The 18,932-nt window shown below is 45.9% G+C and overlaps 1 protein-coding gene across 5 annotated transcripts in view; it reads left to right on the top strand.

Moving 5' to 3' along the window:
* The window catches only part of LOC146855822 (death-associated protein kinase dapk-1-like), a 304,196-nt gene that overhangs the window by 235,720 nt on the left and 49,544 nt on the right, over positions 1-18,932 (top strand). For all 5 annotated transcript variants that reach the window (XM_085653757.1, XM_085653759.1, XM_085653760.1 and 2 more), the window contains 2 exons: positions 1,215-1,375; positions 1,464-1,584. In XM_085653757.1, coding sequence (XP_085509883.1) covers positions 1,215-1,375; positions 1,464-1,584 — 282 coding nt within the window. The remainder of the gene's footprint in view (positions 1-1,214; positions 1,376-1,463; positions 1,585-18,932) is intronic.

The following is an 18,932-nucleotide window of genomic DNA, read 5'->3' on the forward strand; positions in this document are numbered from 1 at the left end:
ATTATATGTAATCTGTACTTCTGTACAGAGGTGGGTGGTTAGAAGCATGTATGTAGAGTTAAACATTGAGGGTTAGGAGGTGTGAGTGAAACAGGACATTATAGGGTTGATGCATTGGTGGAACTGAACACTGTTGAATTTTTTGGAGATGCTTGTGGAAATGGATACCGTTTTTTGGGTGTGGCACTAAAGATAACTGGATGTGTTTTAGTAACTGGTCCTGTTGGGTGGATTGAGGTTTTTGTAGATGTGGAAGTATTACACCTCTGTGGATGGCTGGAGTTATGAGTGGAACTGAACTTTGACTGGTTAGAGGTATATGTCGAACTAGACTGCAGTGTGGTTGGAGGTATGTTTTGTACTGCACACTTCCCGGTGGTATAGGGGTGTGTGTGCATGCGGGTGCAGAATGGAGACTGTTGGAAATGTGAGGGTCGGTATGTTACAGGAGAGCTTTGTTTGCTTCGGCTACGTCTTTGACTGCACATTATTGTGTGGTAGGAGGTGTGCGTGGGTATATAATTGGACATTTGGGATTAGGAGTGTGATAGAACTGTGCATTTGTTGTTTATAAGCGGTATAGGAGAATGTAGTTGGATATTGGCAGCTGCCTGGGGTGCATTGTGGAGGTTGTCTAGGGATTTTGTGCATGTAAACATTAGTGAATGGTTAAAAGTTTGTATGTGTGGAGTTTTGCACTGATCAGTAATTGGTCATTGTGTTGGTGGTTATTGGTGTGTGACTGGAAGCCTTTGTGGAGACAAGCATATACTGCCAAGTCAATGTCGAGATTGGCGCTCCTACATCGATAAGTGCTCAAATGTTGCCTGCGTACTGGTCAGTGATGTAGTGTAATTGTTAAATTGGAAATGAAAATTCCTCTATCTCTCTCTCTATGTCTCTCGCTCTCTCTCTCTCTGTCTAGTTGATGGGATTGCTGTGTTTTGTTGCCCTCTCACACTGTGCCAGCCAGCCCACAGCCTATTCTTTGTGGAAATGTTCATGTGCCATTACACATTGACAGATTTTGCTTTGCTGTTTTTTCACAGAGCAGCTTCAGAGATCAGTATAGCAGGGGGAGACTAACTAGACGTCAGTTTATGAAAGAGATGGTGGTAGATATGGGCTGACTGTTTGTTGGATGTTGAGCTTGTCCTAAAATTAAAATTAAAGAGCTGCTTACCTGCTTATCTGTTTTCCATCATTCACCTTAGGTGGGGCACTGGTAATCTGGGACTTTGCTGGTCAGATGGAGTACTACTTCACTCACTCTTTGCTGTTGGCCACGACCAGCCATAATGTAATTTACTGCCTGCTTTTCAGCCTGGAGGGCATTCATCATAAGGGGGACCAACAGCAGAAGTCGTTGGAACAGGTACAAATTATATGCAAGAGAGAAGAGCATCAGGAGTGGTTGGGGCAAGCAAGAAGTGTATTTGACACACTTTTCCTATTGATTGCAGATTCAGTATTGGTTGCGGTTCCTTAGCGTCACCAGTGGAAATAACAGCAAACCAAAATCCAGAGTTTTCCTGATTGGTACCCACTGTGATAAGATCCCAGCAGAGCACCGAGCTGAGATAGGTAAGATCACAATTGAGATATTAGCCACTCAGTTGGGGTTCTGTTGAAGAAACAGATAGATAGGTTAGGTGCAGATTAGAGTTGATAGGGGCGAAATAGAGCAGAGTGTGGCCAAGAGCTAATGCTGATCAATAGGAATGAAGTGGCATAGGTCAGAAAAGAACCTGGGAGAGATGTTACCATGAACCTGGTATAGATAAAGAGAAGAGATAATTTAATTGGAAAACAACAGATTTATTACGTTCCAAATGATAATTGATTAGGTGCAGCATAGATTAATAATGACAGGAATGGAGGCATTGGTGAAAAATTGCTACAAGCAGGTCTGAGGAAATCCATATTGCCATAATAGCCACTCTGTTAAAGCAGGTGTCTGTGTGCAGGTGCCCATGGCAGTGGTAGAGAATATAGTAGTGGAAAGCAGGAGTGATATGTGTCAAAGTCTTCTAAAGCACAACATTTGATTCTAGATTGCATGTTCAACTATCAGCCTCTGCTGCTCAACATATCTCCTACTATATAAAATATAAACTGACATTTATTGTGAAGCAGGCGGGGAAAATGCTATCAGAATATGGGTAACCTAGATTGAATGATTTGTGGTGATTTAGTTCATGGTGCCAAATACCTTTGTAGCGGTTATTAGATATGAAATATATTCCATCAGTTTAAAGCTATAGTGTTTTTCAATTACATGTGTATTTCTTTCTGGATTTGCATGATGTTTGCACCTTTTGATGACACTTCTCTCTCTTTACAACTTCAGAAATGCAGGCTGTACAATGTCCAGGGTATAATGAGTAGTCTCCTGGAGTCTTCCAAGTCAGACATTGGTAAATGAATAGAACCTATGTCATCTTTACCCGTCCAGGCTATAAGTACTCGTTCATCTGCTGAATTACAAGTACTGTTAATAGCGCATCTGGTATTACTGAAATGGGGATGCGCGTCTTAGTAATACCGAATGTCACTATTACTATGGGTTCATAGGCCTTTTGGGCAATATAGAATGTAGCAGAAGATGTGGAAATTGGTACTACTGAACCAGTTTCCACACATGAACACATAATTCAGCTTTTTTTCTGAAGCAACAAAAATCTCTCCAGCTTTTACTGTGAGAGTTTGTTCCTGGAATGCAGTGGGTGTTACCCCATGTGGCAATAAAGTGGTTGTCTTGATTCAGGTTTGGATGAAAATGAATGTTTCTGCCCAAAATTGTATTAAGAATAAGGGCCTAAGAAGGGAAGCTGGGGAATCTCATTTGAGTTGTACCCTGCATTAGACCCAGGCCAATATTTGTCTGTGGAGCAGTCAGATTCCCTTTGATGCCCAACTGGCTGAATTAGGATGGATGATGATGTTGTTGGGCAGCAGTTGAGAAAGCTCCGCACATGGATTCACCAATTTGGATTTTTAATGCATGAAACCCTGCAATAGGTTTACTGCCACAAAGCATATTCGTGTTACATGAAGGGCCTCAATTTGCTAGAAGTGGACAGCCTAAGTGCTATTAAGATAGGGTAGAGGTCACAATGTTTTGAAATACCATGTTTGACCCTCTGTATGGGGAGACACTGGAACTGTAGAAGAAAGAAGACTGTCTGGTGCTCTGAAGAATTCCTGCTTACCTGACATCTTTGGAGAGGGTTGCCTCATGCACTGAACCCAGCAGTTAGTTTCATGTTTGACACACAAACCTTAATGAGTCAATGTCCCCTCTACGAAATCTGCTTGCCTCCTGTTGAACTACACTCCTAGGGTTGAAGGATATTTAAGATACTAAGACATAGGATACTGATGTCTGCCAGAACTAATTCCAGTTTGTTATGTGATATAGAGTGTTTCTGGTGGACTTGGAAGCTGAGTTGCTCAGACCCTTTTGGAACTCAAAATGTGGGCTGGAGTTGTAAGATCCAATTCAGTTTTCTTGTGGAAAAACTTTGAGAAACCCTTTCACTGGAGGACTAAGGGCAACATACAGACTCAATACAGGAGGATCATCTTTATTATCTTTCCCAAATTACAGACTACAGTGGGGTCATCCAGTCATTGCATCCAGTTTTATAGAGCCCTTGTTGGATTCTGCCATCAGGTTTGACCGTCTGCTGACAATCGTCCTTGAATAGAGTCCCAAGTTTACATTAGTCTGCTCAGTCAACCTCTATCTTGAATCCAACTGCATTCAAACACAAGTCTCCCCCAGACGTTCTTTTCTTTCACAGATCCCTATGGATAACATTGAACCCTCTTTTGTCAATGATTTCCTTTGTGGCTTTGATCCCTACATTCACTTTTGTGACACTTTTCTTATTCACCTTGTAGCTCTTTAATGTTAAGTTGCTTAGCATGAACTTTTTGTATATCAAAATTGTATTGTTTATCTAGTTTTTTCACACATTCTTTATACATTTTCTCTTAGACCTTGCTGTTTATGCTACACTATCAACGGTGAGCCACTGATTCTTCCCAAAAACCAGTTTACTTTTGTAGGGCTGATTGTTTAGGCCTTGTGTGAGCTCAGTCACAGTTCACACCAGGATTGTGGGTTCTCACCTCCTCTGTTCGCCAACATTCTGATTCCCTTCAATTGAAAAAGTGTACAGAAATGCAGTGCTAGAACCTGTGCTTACAGCCGAGCAAGATGGTCGACATCTAGGGAAACTCCCGTACCCTCCGCCCCACATCCCAGTAAACCCGGCAATTAATCCGTGTGTGGTACCACAGAAAACAGATGCTTTCGACAGACACCGTCAGGAATCGCCCAGAGTCACTAGGAGGTCCGGAGATGCCAGCAGCCTGAGAAACGTGACTAGGCCTATGTTCGGGGGGAGACCAGGAGCTGTAGTGACGTGAGCCCTGATGCTGATTGCACTGGAGTCAAAGGCTTGTGGGCCCACGTCTTCCCTTAAAGAGGTGAGGGTGAAATAAGAGACATTGGGCGAGTGTCGGATGACCTAATTGGGATCCTGGTGACCGACAGCAGGCCCGCCTGCTTTCGGAGAGCGGGCCAAGCCCTGCGGCGGCAGTGGCTACCGCAACAAAGGGCAGTAATGGTGGGGAGTGGCAGCGACACAGGCGTGCAGGAAAAGGCTGTGGCGTACTTGCAAACGGCCTCTTCGAGAAGCTAGGGTGGCCTGGGCAGGGCCACTAGACGGAGCACAGAGCGCGGAACAGTGAGGAGAACTGTCTGGTTCTTGTTCAGCTCTGGCGGGCTTCTGGTGCAGTGTGGCGTTGCCTTGGCCTCCTCGTGCTGAGACCCAGACTAGCGAAATTGCAACCGCCCACAGAAGAGACCCGTATCGGTTGCATCTACGCCCGTCCAACACAAGGGAGATCGGCGGGGCATAGGAGTCTTTGTGGCTGCTGAGAAGACCCATGCAGCAAATCTGAGTCACCACTGATCACCCCTGGAACTTTCACAGGACTCCTATCAACAACAGGAACTGGGCACATGAAAAGCTCCTAGATATGGTCATCGACTCAGTGAGCACACTCTGGAGTGCAGTGCTTTAGAGCTCAGCCCGAAATACCTGAAAAGTCCACATCAGGAGCAAGAGGTGATTAACATGCGCCTGCGTCCCCTCCAGACAAGGGGGCATGACACATTAACAGGGTGCCCTGATAGGGACTGGACATACCGGAGCTTGAGTGAGGTAATCGATCAACAAGCCCCACCGGGAGAAACCCGACAGGCCGCATGGAATACCGTCACATCCACTGGCAGGCGGTGGTGAATACTCTGGTGGGGCACTGGTGACTCTAGAACTAATTTGCCGCCTCACTTCCTCTAACTCACAATGATGGTCGGGAAGGGAGCTCGAAACAGCCACCAAACCAAGCTAGATACATTTGCCTGGCACAAAAACAAGGAAGTGTCGGAATGCCCCCAAGATTCCACGCAGTCTGACGCCCGCACACCCCCTTCTGAGTGCCAACAATCCCTACAAGTCATTATAGCAATCCTCAATGGAGTACATACCTCGCTTGAAATGCGAATAGATTCTGTGACCATGGAGGTATGACTCGTCAGAGAAGATCTCAGAAAACATGAGCACAAGTGTCACAGAAGTGAAAGAGACGGCAGCAAATCTCTGTGCCGATGCCAAAGCACTCAAACGTCAAGTCCGCGAACTCCCAAGACAACAGCAAAACACTTGAGGCCAAACGCGACAAGTAATGTGAGAATTATTGGGGTCCCTGAAGGAGCAGAAGGGCCAGCAGTGGATCTATTCGTGGAGGACGTCCTCAAACACCTCCAACCTTTTGGCCTCTAAAAGTATTTCTCTGTGGAATGGGGCCAACCGGGTGCCGGGTCAACGACCCAAGCCAGGGGCACCTCCGCAACCGATCCAGGCTTGCATTTTCAACTTTCGAGACCGAGACGTTATACTACAGATGATCCGCTGTGCGCCACTGATGCATTATGAAAATCATGCCATCACCTTTTTTCCCAACTTCACAATCAAAGTTCAAAAACATAGGTAAAGTTTTATGGAAGTCAAAAAAGCCCTAAGAGACAAAGAGATGAAATACGCTATGCTTTTCCCAGCTAAGCTACAAGTGGAGGCAGAGGGGAAGGTATGGTTCTTCCCAAGCCCAGAGGAAACTTGGGAGTGGCTGGATGGATGGCGATGAGCAGGTGGCTTCAGCACAAGTGCAAAAGGTGAAAGTGACCAAAGATAACACAAAAGAACTTCGGATTCACCAGTGGGGACTCGGGGGATGGGGGGGTATTCAACCGACGAGGCACCAGCCCCAGCTCAGACTCCTTGAACTCTGCCCACTTAACTCAGTGGAGGCATGACACCACTCGTTTTTATAGTCAGTAATGTTAGAGATAGGATGGAACAGCAGCCAAACTTTCTAACTAACACACCCTGTGATGTAGAACACCATCCACAGTCAAACATTATACCGCGCACCATCACGAAGCATCAATCAGATATCAACTCAAAGATCTCTCAACAAACATGCATTATACCAAGGGTGAGAAGAGAATCGCACTCTTTGTCGCTGAGACATGACCCAGGCTGCGACTGCTTTCTTTGAACATTAATGGCCTAGGATACAAATTGAAAACAGAGTTCGTACTGAAATACATTAAACAACATCTGCCTGACATGGCCCTCTTACAGGAAACATATCTAGTGGGCATCTCCTGCAGAGCCTTAGACAGGTGGGGCTATAAACTAGTGGTGCACTACGGCTTTCCCTACGAATTGAGGGTAGTGGGTATTCTTTTAAGGAAACAATTTCCCTTTATGATTGAGTGGGCATGGGCAGATGAACAGAGCAGATTCGCAGCAATTACTGGGCAGTGGGAGGGGAACCAGTAAATATTATCTCGGTCTATATGCCACCGGCATTACATAGCATAGCCATGCCGTACCTGAGCAGATTCCTACTCCGAAATCCTATTTCAAGGGAAACGAGAATTTGGTGACGTCAACGGTGGTCTTGTGGAGGCCTAAAAACCAGCAGTAAGCGGTCAGGTATTCTCCCTTATGGTATGCCACAAAAAAGTCAAAAGGGTGGCGATGGAGGCACTTGGTAACGCAATATTAGACTTGGAAGCTCGGCTGACAAGCGATCACACAGACACGGCCAAACGCAATAACTCTCAAAAAGTAGGAATATAGAGACCAGGCAATGGAAGTGGCTAGACCCAAGCAGTTGGCGACACAAAATAGAATATATGAAATAGGAGACAAGGCTGGGAAATTATTGGCCTGGCTTGACAGGCGAGAGAGTGCAGACAGGTAGGTCCGTGTAGTCTTCACAGAGACTGGCGAGACCTTGAGTGACCCGCAATACACTCGCTGAGGCATTCGCGAAACACTACGCTCGCCTCTACACTCCTCTGATCGCAGACACAGCTGAAGACTCAAAAGAGCTTTTGTTAGATCTCCCTCTACCCACGCTTTCCCTAAGACGTGACATTTATGGAGAGTGATCCCACTGTCAAGGAAATAACCTTGGCTATTCATAGTATTCCGTCAGGAAAGGCGATGGGGCCAATCGGCCTCCCGATAGAACTTTATAAACTAGCGGCCTCTTACGTGGCACCTCACCTTCTCAGGATGTACTTGAATGGGCAGGGGTACTACCAAGTGACCAGCGACTAGTCTCTATCGTAGTTATCCATAAACAGAGTAAACCAGCGGTGATCTGCTCCTCATACTGTCTCATCTCTCTGCTTAATGCAGAGCCAACATACTAGCTAAGCTGCTAGCTTCCGGACTGATCTAGCTTATCTCCACATTAGTGCACCTTGACCAATCCGGTTTTATGCCAGGGAGAAACACAGCACTTAATTTGCTCTGACTTAATGGGGTGGTGTACAGAAAGGATACAATACAAGAAGGCACAGTGGTGCTCTCCCTGTATGCCTGTATGGCCTTTGACACAGTCGAGTGGCCATATTTATTTGCAGTCGTAGAAAGGATGGGGGTTTTTCCCCAAATTCCTGGCGGGGTTTCGACTCCTATACACAGGACCCATGGCGCAGGTCGTGATAAACTGGCGAGTCTCAGGCACCTTTCCTCTCGGGTGGGGAACGCGGCAAGGTTGCCCCCTGTTGCTGCTACTCTTTGCCCTGGTTCTCGAGCCACTGGCAACCTGGATCAGAAGTGACCCACTGATACGAAGACTTTGTTAGACAGAGGGATAAGAAGACCGAATATCCTTATCTGCAGACGATCATTTATTATATGTTGCCACACCACACTGCTCCATAGCCAGGATAATCAATATTTTCACAAATTTCGGTAAATACTCCGACTATTCTATAAATTGGTCTAAGTCCATAATCTTTATACTGCATGGCCCAGTTCTTCCAGCGGAGTGTGAAGCAACGGTTGTGACGGAGGGCTCGGGGATATGCGTCACGGCAGACCCAGACTGGTTTTACGCCCATAACCCACAGGCCCTGCTGACGTGCCTCCGAAGTGATGTCCATCACAGAAGATCACTGTTGCTGTCCCTACTAGGATGCACTGCACTTTTTCAAAATGATGGCGCTTCACTGCTTTCTCTACACCAGGGGTACTCACAAACTTTCTCTTGGGGGCCAAATTTACAGTGTGGTTTGTGGCCGAGGGCCGCACCTTGGGGGCGGGGCTAGAGCAACCAAAAAAAAACCTGTGACCATGAGGTGGAACACAGGTCCCTGCAGCGGACGCCTTCGTCCACTGGGCCACCGCACCTGGCATACACATATCTCTCTCTCTCCCTCACTCTATCTCCCTTCCTCCCACCTCCGTCTCCCTCACTCCTCCGTCTCCCTCACTCCTCCGTCTCCCTCCGTCCTCCGTCTCCCTCCCTCCTCCGTCTCCCTCCCTCTCCCTCCCTCTCCCTCCGTCTCCCTCCCTCCTCCGTCTCCCTCCCTCCCTCCTCCGTCTCCCTCCCTCCTCCCATCTTCCTCCCTCCTCCATCTCCCTCCGTCCTCCGTCTCCCTCCCTCTCTCCTATCCGTCTCTCTCCCTCCCTCTCTGTCTCTCTCCCTCCCTCCCGTCTCCCTCCCTCTCCCCGTCTCCCTCTCTCTCCCCGTCTCCCTCCCTCTCTGTCTCCCTCTCTCTCTGTCGCCCTCCCTCTCCGTCTCCCTCTCCGTCTGTCTCTTTGCCTCTCTGTCTGTCTCTGCCTCTATCTGTCTGTCCTTGTCTCTGCCTATCTGTCTCTGTCTGTCCCTGTCTCTGTTAGTCTCTATCTCTGTCTCTGTCTGTTTCTGTCTCTCCCTACTGCCCTCTGTCACCCTCTGTCCCCTTACCCGACTCTCACACCCTGCTGTTCTTTTGTCATTCTTTGTCACCTCTCCCCCCTCCCCCCACCCTTCTGCTTGTGTGGCACCTGAGGCAGCTTCCCTTCCAGGGCACACACACAGCCCCACCCGAGTACTTCACCGGTCTTTAAGAGACCATTTGCATGATAACACGGCTTAGTTGTATTTCCCCTCTTAGCGCCCCAGCAGCTCCACTCGGACTATCGCTTGAATCCCCGGGCCCCCACAGAGCAGAGTCTGTGTTTGCTGACACTGTTAAAAAAACAAAGAACACCGGTACGATGTCTGAAAGGTCCGTGGGCCGCCAAGAAAGGCTTGCCGGGCCGCTAGCGGCCCACGGGCTGTACTATGAGTACTCCTGCTCTACACTCTACAAAACACACCACTTGCAATTTGGTAATCCTACTTCCAGGCTATTGATTCTAAGGTTCAGACTCCTCTCTAGGAGAGGAAACCCCCACTAATAGCAATGCAAAAGTTAGGGAGGGGGTGGTACGATGGTATAATTGCATTGCCGAATATTCAGACATATTACTAGGCAGCCCAACTAGCGGTCAATAATCAATGGATGCATCAGGCACAGGATGAGCCGCCTATAGAAGCGACAGACTTTTCCTGGGCACATGGGGCAACACACGAGCATTATATACAAATCTAAGATGCAATAACCTCACAGGTCCCATGGCGCAAACTATCAAACTCTGGAATCTAGCACATAAAAATCTGGAATGGCATTGTTTGACAAAAAAAAATCTGGAATGGCATAATAAAATAACACAAGCCACACCACTTTGGGAAACTGAGAGACTGGGTCGGTTATCTAAGTGCCCCTGATTCGATAAGTGGGACCTCCAAGAAATCTCGAAAGTGGAGCTCTCTGGACAAGGGGAAGGGTAGTTCCATTTGCGGACCTGCAGCAGGGGTATAATCTTGCCACGACGGAAGATTTTAGATATCTGAAGGTTAGGCATGCCCTAATGGCAGCCATAACATCGGGGAGTACCCTCCCTGAAGCCTCCCTGCTGGAGGACAGACTCCTCACGGATTTCATGGATCACCAAGTGATCTCCCTGACATATCAAAAAAATGGTGCATAACTCCTCGGATTCCCTCCATCGCTCCATGGGCACTCGCAAAGGGACATTGACTGGCAGCAAGCCCTTGGTTCACCTTACAAAGTGTCATACCAAAAATACTGTGGGTCTAGAGTTCTGTGTGAAAAACTGATATATTGAGTAGAGTGAAACAGAAAACCATCTGGGGCTTACCCAAAAAGGTTAAGTTCCCATCACCCACCAGAGGTGGCTAATCATCATCTGGGAACTGTGGACTTAACCATAGAAGCCAACCACATAGGTAATTGTGGTGGTTATGTGGTAGTCCCAGTCGTGGGTGCCAAAGATGGGGTGATGGTTTGCAGTGCAAAAAGTATAAACAGAAAAAGTGTTATTAAAAATGGCTATCAAGACACAATCAATTTTATTCTGGTGCTGTCTTGGTGCCACTCTAAAAACAGTGCGTAGACAGCTTAACAAATAACTGTCAGGGTGTCGGTCTACATGTTTCGGCTACTGGACTGGGGAGTCCAAGCTCTCATCAGGACCATATTGCGCTACTGCAAAAAACGTGTGAAAAGGAAACTTATATACACAAAAGGTTAGGGTAAATACCCAATACAACCTGATTGTTCAAGTACGTTCCCATAGGGTTTTTACAGGGAAAAAGACCCGAAAATTTTAGGGTACGCACCTCGCCTCGCCTGGCATCCGCTCAGGACATGAGGCATCGCTCTCTCCGTCGGTACCCCGCTCTGGCAACTGAGCTGGAAGGGGAGGATTCACCTTACAAAGTGGCCATATCCTCTAAACTACGACTGATCCAAATCAGAATACTTCATAGATCCTATCTTCCTAGAGACACGTTGGTCAAAATGTGCAGAGAAGTTACCTTGGCATGTCAGCGACTATGTGGGCAGGAAGGTATGTTCTATCATATCTTATCGGAATGTCCAAGGGTCAGACTATACTGGGAAGCCGTCATTCGCATAATGGCACAAGTGAGTGGGACAAACCTCCTGCCAGAGGCGAAACGGTGTCTCCTTAACATATGGGAGGCGACAGTTCTGAGTCAGTTAGTCAAACCCACTTTATTCGGGTAATAAAAACCATAAAAGTACCATACATATATATCAATACATCACACCGTAAAATATCAAACTCCAAGTTATCAATAAATATTGGTGACCTAAAAAAGAAAAAGATAATATGAAACCAAAATTAATTTGATTACATAAGAATCCAGACTGGCTTTAGAACATACATAGCAATAAATCACCACAGTAAAAATAATTCAGTTTAAAAATACTAATGTAAAAAGAATGATCACATAAAATGGATGAATGCTCATTAGAACATTATAGGGTACCTTTTTTTCTTAAGTCTCACAGCTGTGATTAAAAAACTTGCAATGTTAAATATTTCCTATGGATCATTCAACAGCTGAAGATAGAGTAAAGCAAGTTTCACCTGTATAAAACCTTTTCCCCTTAAAATGGGAAATAAAAACCTCCTACGGTTAGAAGCAGGCGATGGAAGGGCTTCGTGACTATTCTCAAATAAGGTTCAGTCTCGGGAGAGGTTTTCAACAGATAATAAGCTTTTACTGAGGGTTTCATTTACTCGATTTCCTCCCGCTCAGCCGACATCAAATTCAGAAAATGTGTTTCTACCCATGCCAGGTCCCTTGTCCTTATTTTATCAGGGAAATCAAATAGTTCTTGGCGCCCAAGTTTGTTTAGGATATACTTGTTTTATTTTATTTTTTTATTGACATTTTTGCAAATACAAACCACTTCATCAACAAAACAGGCCAGTTTGTTGTCACAATAAATCAAAATGCAGGTTGGTTAAAGTACATGCATTAACCCATAAACAGTTTTTGGTCTCTTGGCGTGAACATCTTCGGACCAGTACCACACAAATTACATACATCCGTATTTACTCATCAGCAACCAGCATGCAGGATAGCACATCTACAAGTCCCATAGTCACATCGCCCCTCTCCACAACTCATGGATTTCCGGTCTGTTCCACATCTGTAACTTCATTCTGTCTCTGAGCCCATGTCAGGAATGATTCCCATATATCGCGGGGTCGAGAAGTGGGGGGGGGGGGCAAGCTCCCAGAACACAGTTAGTTGTGCATGCCCATAGGTGACATCCGCTATCCAACCCTTGTGAGTGGAAACCCTCCTCCTTCTCCAGTGTAGCGCTATTTGACGTTTAGCATATAATAAAAGCAAAGCGTGCAGTTTCCGCAATTTAGGTGGGGTGTCTTTGACATATCCTAATAATCCAAGAGCCGGGGAGGGGACCTCCGCTCTTCCAACAATTTGGCTCACCGTAACGAACACCTTGGCCCAATACCCCGCTATCTCCGGGCAGTCCCACGCTATATGTAGGAAAGAAGCAGGGGAAAACCCGCATCTCCAACAGCTTTCATCTTCTTTGAGCCCCTATACGATGCAGACCTACAGGTGTTCTGTATACTCTGTGCAAGTATTTAAAGTGAATCAGCCTGAGTTTATAATTGGTAGAAAGTTCTCTTAACTGTCCACAACAAAACTCCCACTGCTCTTCAGTTACTGGAGCGGAAAGCTCTTCATTCCAATATTGGAATGATTTAGGCTGAACCAATGGAGCAGATGCCTGCATATGCGTGTACAATTTCGTATTGTTTAGGATATACTTAACATAGTAAAGCCATGGAATGTTGTTAACTCGTTCCATGGTGACACAATCCTTTATAATCTTATGGTTCAGTGTTAATTCTGGGTTAAGCCAGATCTTGAGCCAGCATACCACCGGGGCCAGCCTCAACCTGTCTGCCATATATCCAACACCCAGCTATTGGTGTATTATGAAGGTTGGGGTGGATTGGGGGACTGACAAGAGGGTACGTAAAAACGTATTTTCATCTATCTGAACCCCCTCCATTGGCTTATAGTGCCAGATAGCCGAACCATATAGAGCAATGGCTACACATTTAGACCTATAAATGTTGATCATGGCATCAATTGGTTTGGCCCCCAGTCGCTGGGCAAATCCATGCACAGTAGCCAACGCATTTATTTTTACTTTCTGTTGGGGTGCCCATGAGCCCCTCTCGTCACAAAGTACCTCTAAATAGGTAAAAGAGGTCACCCTGGTCAGCTCTACGCCTTCACGCTAAAAAGATTTTGATTTTTTTGGTTTCCGGCCCATGGTCATTACATGTGATTTGACTATATTAACAACTATGTCCAATGACTTCATATAGGCCCCAAAGGAATCCAAAAGCCTCCGGAGCCCTACAGCAGTACGAGCTAATAAAACGGCACCATCCACGTATAGGAGCTCAGGGATAACCCTGTCTCCTACTCGCGGTATATCCAAACTAGCCAAATCTAAAGCGTTATCTAAATTATTTATGTAGAAAGTAGAAAGTAACAGGGCTACAATACATCCTTGGCGTACACCTCTATCAGATTTAAAGTGCCTTATGCATTTCCCTTCTTGGTTGACCCTCACCCTTGCAGAGAGATCCCTGTGTAGGTCAGCCAAGAAGTGAACTAGACTTGGGTCAATGCCCATGTCTAGCAGGATAAGCCAAAGCTTGGATCTATTTACCAGGTCAAAAGCCGATGAAAGAGCCATAAAAGCCAGCTGTAGTGTCCCTGCTTTAGCTTTGGTGTATTTACCCACTAGTAAATGTAAGTTTAGACACTGGTCCAAAGTACCCCTTCCACTTCTAAAACCATATTGAAGATCAGTTAAAAATAGTTCTCTCCTAGCCAATCCATTAACTTAGTTAAAATCACTTTCCCTAAAACTTTTACTTTAGAGTCTATTAATGATATTGGCCTATAACAGCGTAGGTCCCCTCTCTGACCTTTTTTAAAGACTGGAATAATGGTAGACGATGACCAGGATAGCGGGAATCCCTGACAGCTTGCCACATTGTAAACATATGTCAGGATTTTAGCCCAAAAAATTGAGTTTTGTTTATATAGGTCAGCCGGGACACCATCAGGGCCAGGGGCCTTATTACTGGTCATTTCCATAATTGCCAATTCCACTTAGCCTTCATTAAAGACAATTTTAGGGGAAACCCTACTGATTTCTAAGATAACGGGTAATTCCAGGCTAGAGGTGGCCTCATATATGGCTTCAAAGTGAGAAAGACATTGAGGTTCTGTAATATTGCATTCAACTGGGGCATTTTCTGCCCCGAAAAGAAAGGTTTATTTACAATGGCCCAGAAACTACAGATATCTTTTAAGACTTCAACTGATTATAAAACGTTCAACGCTTCTTCTTTAATTTCCTTTTTACGAGTGGATAGAGCAAGCTTATACACCTTTCTTAACCTGGCTATATGGTCTTTATCCCGTGGGACTATTTTCAGTGCTGCTATCAATTTTCGATGTGCTTCAGAGCAGTTGCTGTCAAACCATCTCTCTCCTATAATTTTCCTAGATCTAATTGGTAAGGAGAGGTCTGACGCTACCTGTGCACAAATGTATTCAAAGGCTGTAAGTACCATCAACCCCTGTCTTGTATTATCAAGGCAGGTTTCGATCTTATCCTCAACCTTTACACTTAGGTCCTGGATAAAAAGGTCCGGGATTACTTTAGCCCATTTTAGTCTCCGACCCTAGTCAGATGTTTTCAGACAGATATTACCCCCCTAACTTTTCTCTTTTCCCCTTTAGGCCACAGCCTCTGTCCAGAACAAGAATAACTGGGTTAAGATCACTGAAATGAGACCACTTGGCGTTGTAAGAAATTACTTGTGGTAAGAGGGTAGGGGAGATAAGTATAAAATCTATAATGGTATCCCGCCCTCGTTGTTTAAAAGTGGGAATCCTATCATCTATATCAATTAAACTTGGTTCAGAAAGATCTATTGCAGGCAGGAGCTCCTCCAAACATTCCCCATACTGTGTGTTTTCGAAGTGGGGAGTTGGGGAATTCACTGGCCCTAGAAAATCTTCTCCCTGGCAGTTCAACTCACAGACATGGATGTTAAAATCGCCCATAATTATAATCGAATAATAAGTAGTTTGCTTCGATCGATACTCCTCTAAAAAACATTTCAAATTAACCAAATGTTCATTTAAATAACTACTCTCTCCTGAGTTATAAAAGTTGACAAACAACAATTTAGTCGAGTTATGAGTAATAAATTCAATTGCCAAACAGTTGTGGGACCCCACATCCACCCTCCTATGAGCCCCTGATAGTTTAAGTGAAAATAACGTTAAGAGGCCCCCTTTTGCTCTGCCTGACGGGGAAGATTGTGCCGGGATGCTATATGATTTTAAACCCATCCACCCAAAAGTTGTTTTCCGTGTCCCAGGTCTCCTGTAGACTTACTTAGCGTAGTCTTTTAACAAATTAATCCACCTGGGATCCTCTTTTTTGCTTCTCAGACCCGCAATATTCCAGCTAGTAATATTGCAGTTGAGAGTTTCAGTCTTATCTAATCCCTGCCCTTTAATACGTTCAGAGGTATAGCTCTGTTGACAGCAAAACGGCTCCAGTCAATCATTTTCATCTAAATAAGACAATGGAAGAAATCTATTTTGACAAGCTAAGCCATTACTTTCATCAGTCTTCTCAGGGATCAAGGTTGGTGGCTTAGGGGCACTTGCTAAACTCCAATTTGACATAGCAGGGCAAATCTTCTCTCTAGGGTTCGAGCGGGGGGTGGGACGGCCTCGTCCTTCCATTAAGGGTTGAAGCCCCTTAGAACTTCTACCCGATGACTGTACCCTATTGGGTGGTGGATAAAAGAAGCCCAGTGGCAGAGGCCTGATGACCCCTGACTCTCCTTGGGGCCATCCCTAAATAACGGCCCGGCTATATCCGCACTGTCAAAATTAACGACAATGCAGTCACCTTCAGTCTGTTTAGGTCTGTGGCCCACCCACCTCACTCGTCTAGCCATTATGATGTGTGAAGAAACCTTAATCCTGCTTTTGGAATATTGATCATACCAATGTTTGTTTTTGCGTAGCAACTCCATAGTAGATTCAGTGATGTGCTCTTTCAATTGAGGAACCCCTGTAAGTATGGCAACTAGGGGAGTGGATTCTGGGGGCAAATGAAGTCTACTACTATTTATCACATTTTTATCCCCTTGGCTACCAAGGCTCCTGCTCTGATCTTGAGCCTTATGAGTTGGCAAAAGTCTTGGGAGGATCTCAGTATGACAGTGAGTGGTGCCCCCTGCCTGTCTCCCTAGTATTGTATCTGGATTAATTATAGAGGTGGGCTCAGGCCTATTCCTTGGTGGTGTTTGATTAACGGGAACCTCCTCCCTATTATCAACTTTAGGCCGCATTAGTACCCGGGGATGGAGTTATGATTAGAGTTTTTGCAGGCTTTTTTTGGGCCCCCTATCTGGATCTCAAGGCGCTCCCATTTTGCCATAATCCCCTCCACAGAAGTGTTCAATGAGCTAAGAATATCTTTAGCAATGTTCGAAAAAATGTGCTTCAGCCTTGAGATGAAAAAGTCCGCCATCACTTTCCGAACAGCAGACTGGACACATGAGTCTAAGTCACTGGCCTGGCTGTGGGTCAGCTCCGGAGATAAGTGGCCGGGTTTGCTCGATCTTTTTTTTCCCTTATTTTTCCCTGGACAAATCGAATGGGCCTTCTGCAGGGATGCATCCTCTCTGAGAGTCTTGTTGTTCGCCTCTCCCTCGTGCCCCTTGCCAGTCTATCAATATGTAAGGTGCCTTCCGCCCCTGTTCCCTGCTGAATTATCAGCACTCTCGGTTCAATGGGGACAGGATTTTTAGGGGGACTATCTGCTACAATTTTACTCCCGGGAGGGTCTGAACTTAAACCCAGCTCAACCTCCGCATTTTGGATTTCCTTATTCAGGGCCCCCACTGCCGAGGTCAAATAAGACATGATGGAGGCAAAGTTCCTGGGCACCTTCACTCTTGCACTCCCTTGACCCTGACTGCATGGTTGCTTGCGCTTACCCATTGTTGCTGGTGGATATGTTGATGTTGAGGGCGTGGCCCAGACCAGCCTCCTCCGGGCTCTGACGGGCCCGCTCTTGGCCCGGGCTTCGCCCTGGCGCGCCCGTGCACGTCCCGCAATGCGGGAGCCCTTTCTGTTTTTTAAGCGCCTTCTGGCGCTGGCAGGTTGCGTCTGTGGTGGCGGCGCCTCGCTGCAAAGCAGTCTGGGAGATGTGGTCCCAGCCTCCCCGGAAGCAGTGGCAGTGGTAGCCGGAATATGCCCCCACGGTCAAGATTGCAGCAGGGTTTGCAGGCAAGTGTGGCAGGTATGGACTTCAGGATCCGAGTCATAAAGATCAAATATGGGTACCATTAGATATGACAATAGCTAAACGAAATGTAGCTTGACACTGGGGGACACAATTCACACCAACCCTTGGGGAATGGGAAAGAGACATGGACTGGTCCATGATCACCGAGGGGGCTGTATATGAAAGAAGGGGTTGCCAAAGGAAATGAGAACGGGTCTGGGGTAAGTGGAATGCTCATAGCGGTGCGTTCCGCTCTGGCCCCTGCGTGTGCACCAGCCGGGCCGTCGCGGGGAGGAATCTTATGGGAAACCTCGATGAGACACATTGGACGAATTAGGCGTAACGTTGAACAAAGCAAACTATATTGTTACCTGATTTGTGGAAATTTTTGGCTGTTTTATTGTCTACTCACTAAAATAAAAAGATTTATTGAAAAAAAGAAATGCAGTGATAGAGAAGTGCAGCAATGAGGGAAGAGGAGCTTTTGAGTATAATTTTTATTTTGATGTGAACTGATTATTCCTTGAAGGTTTAGAGGAAATTGGCAAAATGTATTCAGAACCCAATTAAACCAGTGCATGAAGATTTTTTTTTCAATCAGGGTTTTGGAATAAAAATGTTTTAGCTGTATTGTTCATGCCCTTTACGTCTTAAGTTAGCATTTGCGGCACCATTTATATTCAGCCGCCTTTTTGAGTCATGATCGAAACTAACTTCTGTCTCTCTGCCCCAGCTGAAAGCAGCTACGATAGTTTTTGTTTCTCCAAGGTTGAGCCTCGCTGTACTAATGAATACACTGTTCTTATTAGTACATACCTTTTCCACTATATAGGCCTGCTTCCACCATTAGAGCGGTGGGCACAGGCAGAGTGACCTTGGCGCTGAGATAGCATTTGTCCGGTATCGTGATGAAACTCATCTTTCTGTTTTCCCTTTGTTCACCAGCTACCAACTGGAAATTTACAGTCAGGGCGTGTTTTTATTGGTTCTGAATTGTACATAATGTATCGCCATGCTTGCTGAAGTCAGTCCCTCTGCAGCAATCCCAGGAGGCTGGTCAGATTGGACTCCGCTCCAGTGTATCTGAAATAAATATACTTGGTTTGTATTCTCTACTGTCTGACCGACTCTTCATTTGTTTGGAAGGCTGAGAGGTAGTTGCGAGTAACCCGGGTGGCCCTAATTGGGTCACTTCCTACAGTTGGCACCCAAACATGGACTCCATTGGGTGACCAATCCACGCCCG

Source organism: Triturus cristatus, chromosome 4_1 (genome assembly GCF_964204655.1).
Source record: "Triturus cristatus chromosome 4_1, aTriCri1.1, whole genome shotgun sequence".
Taxonomy (NCBI): domain Eukaryota; kingdom Metazoa; phylum Chordata; class Amphibia; order Caudata; family Salamandridae; genus Triturus; species Triturus cristatus.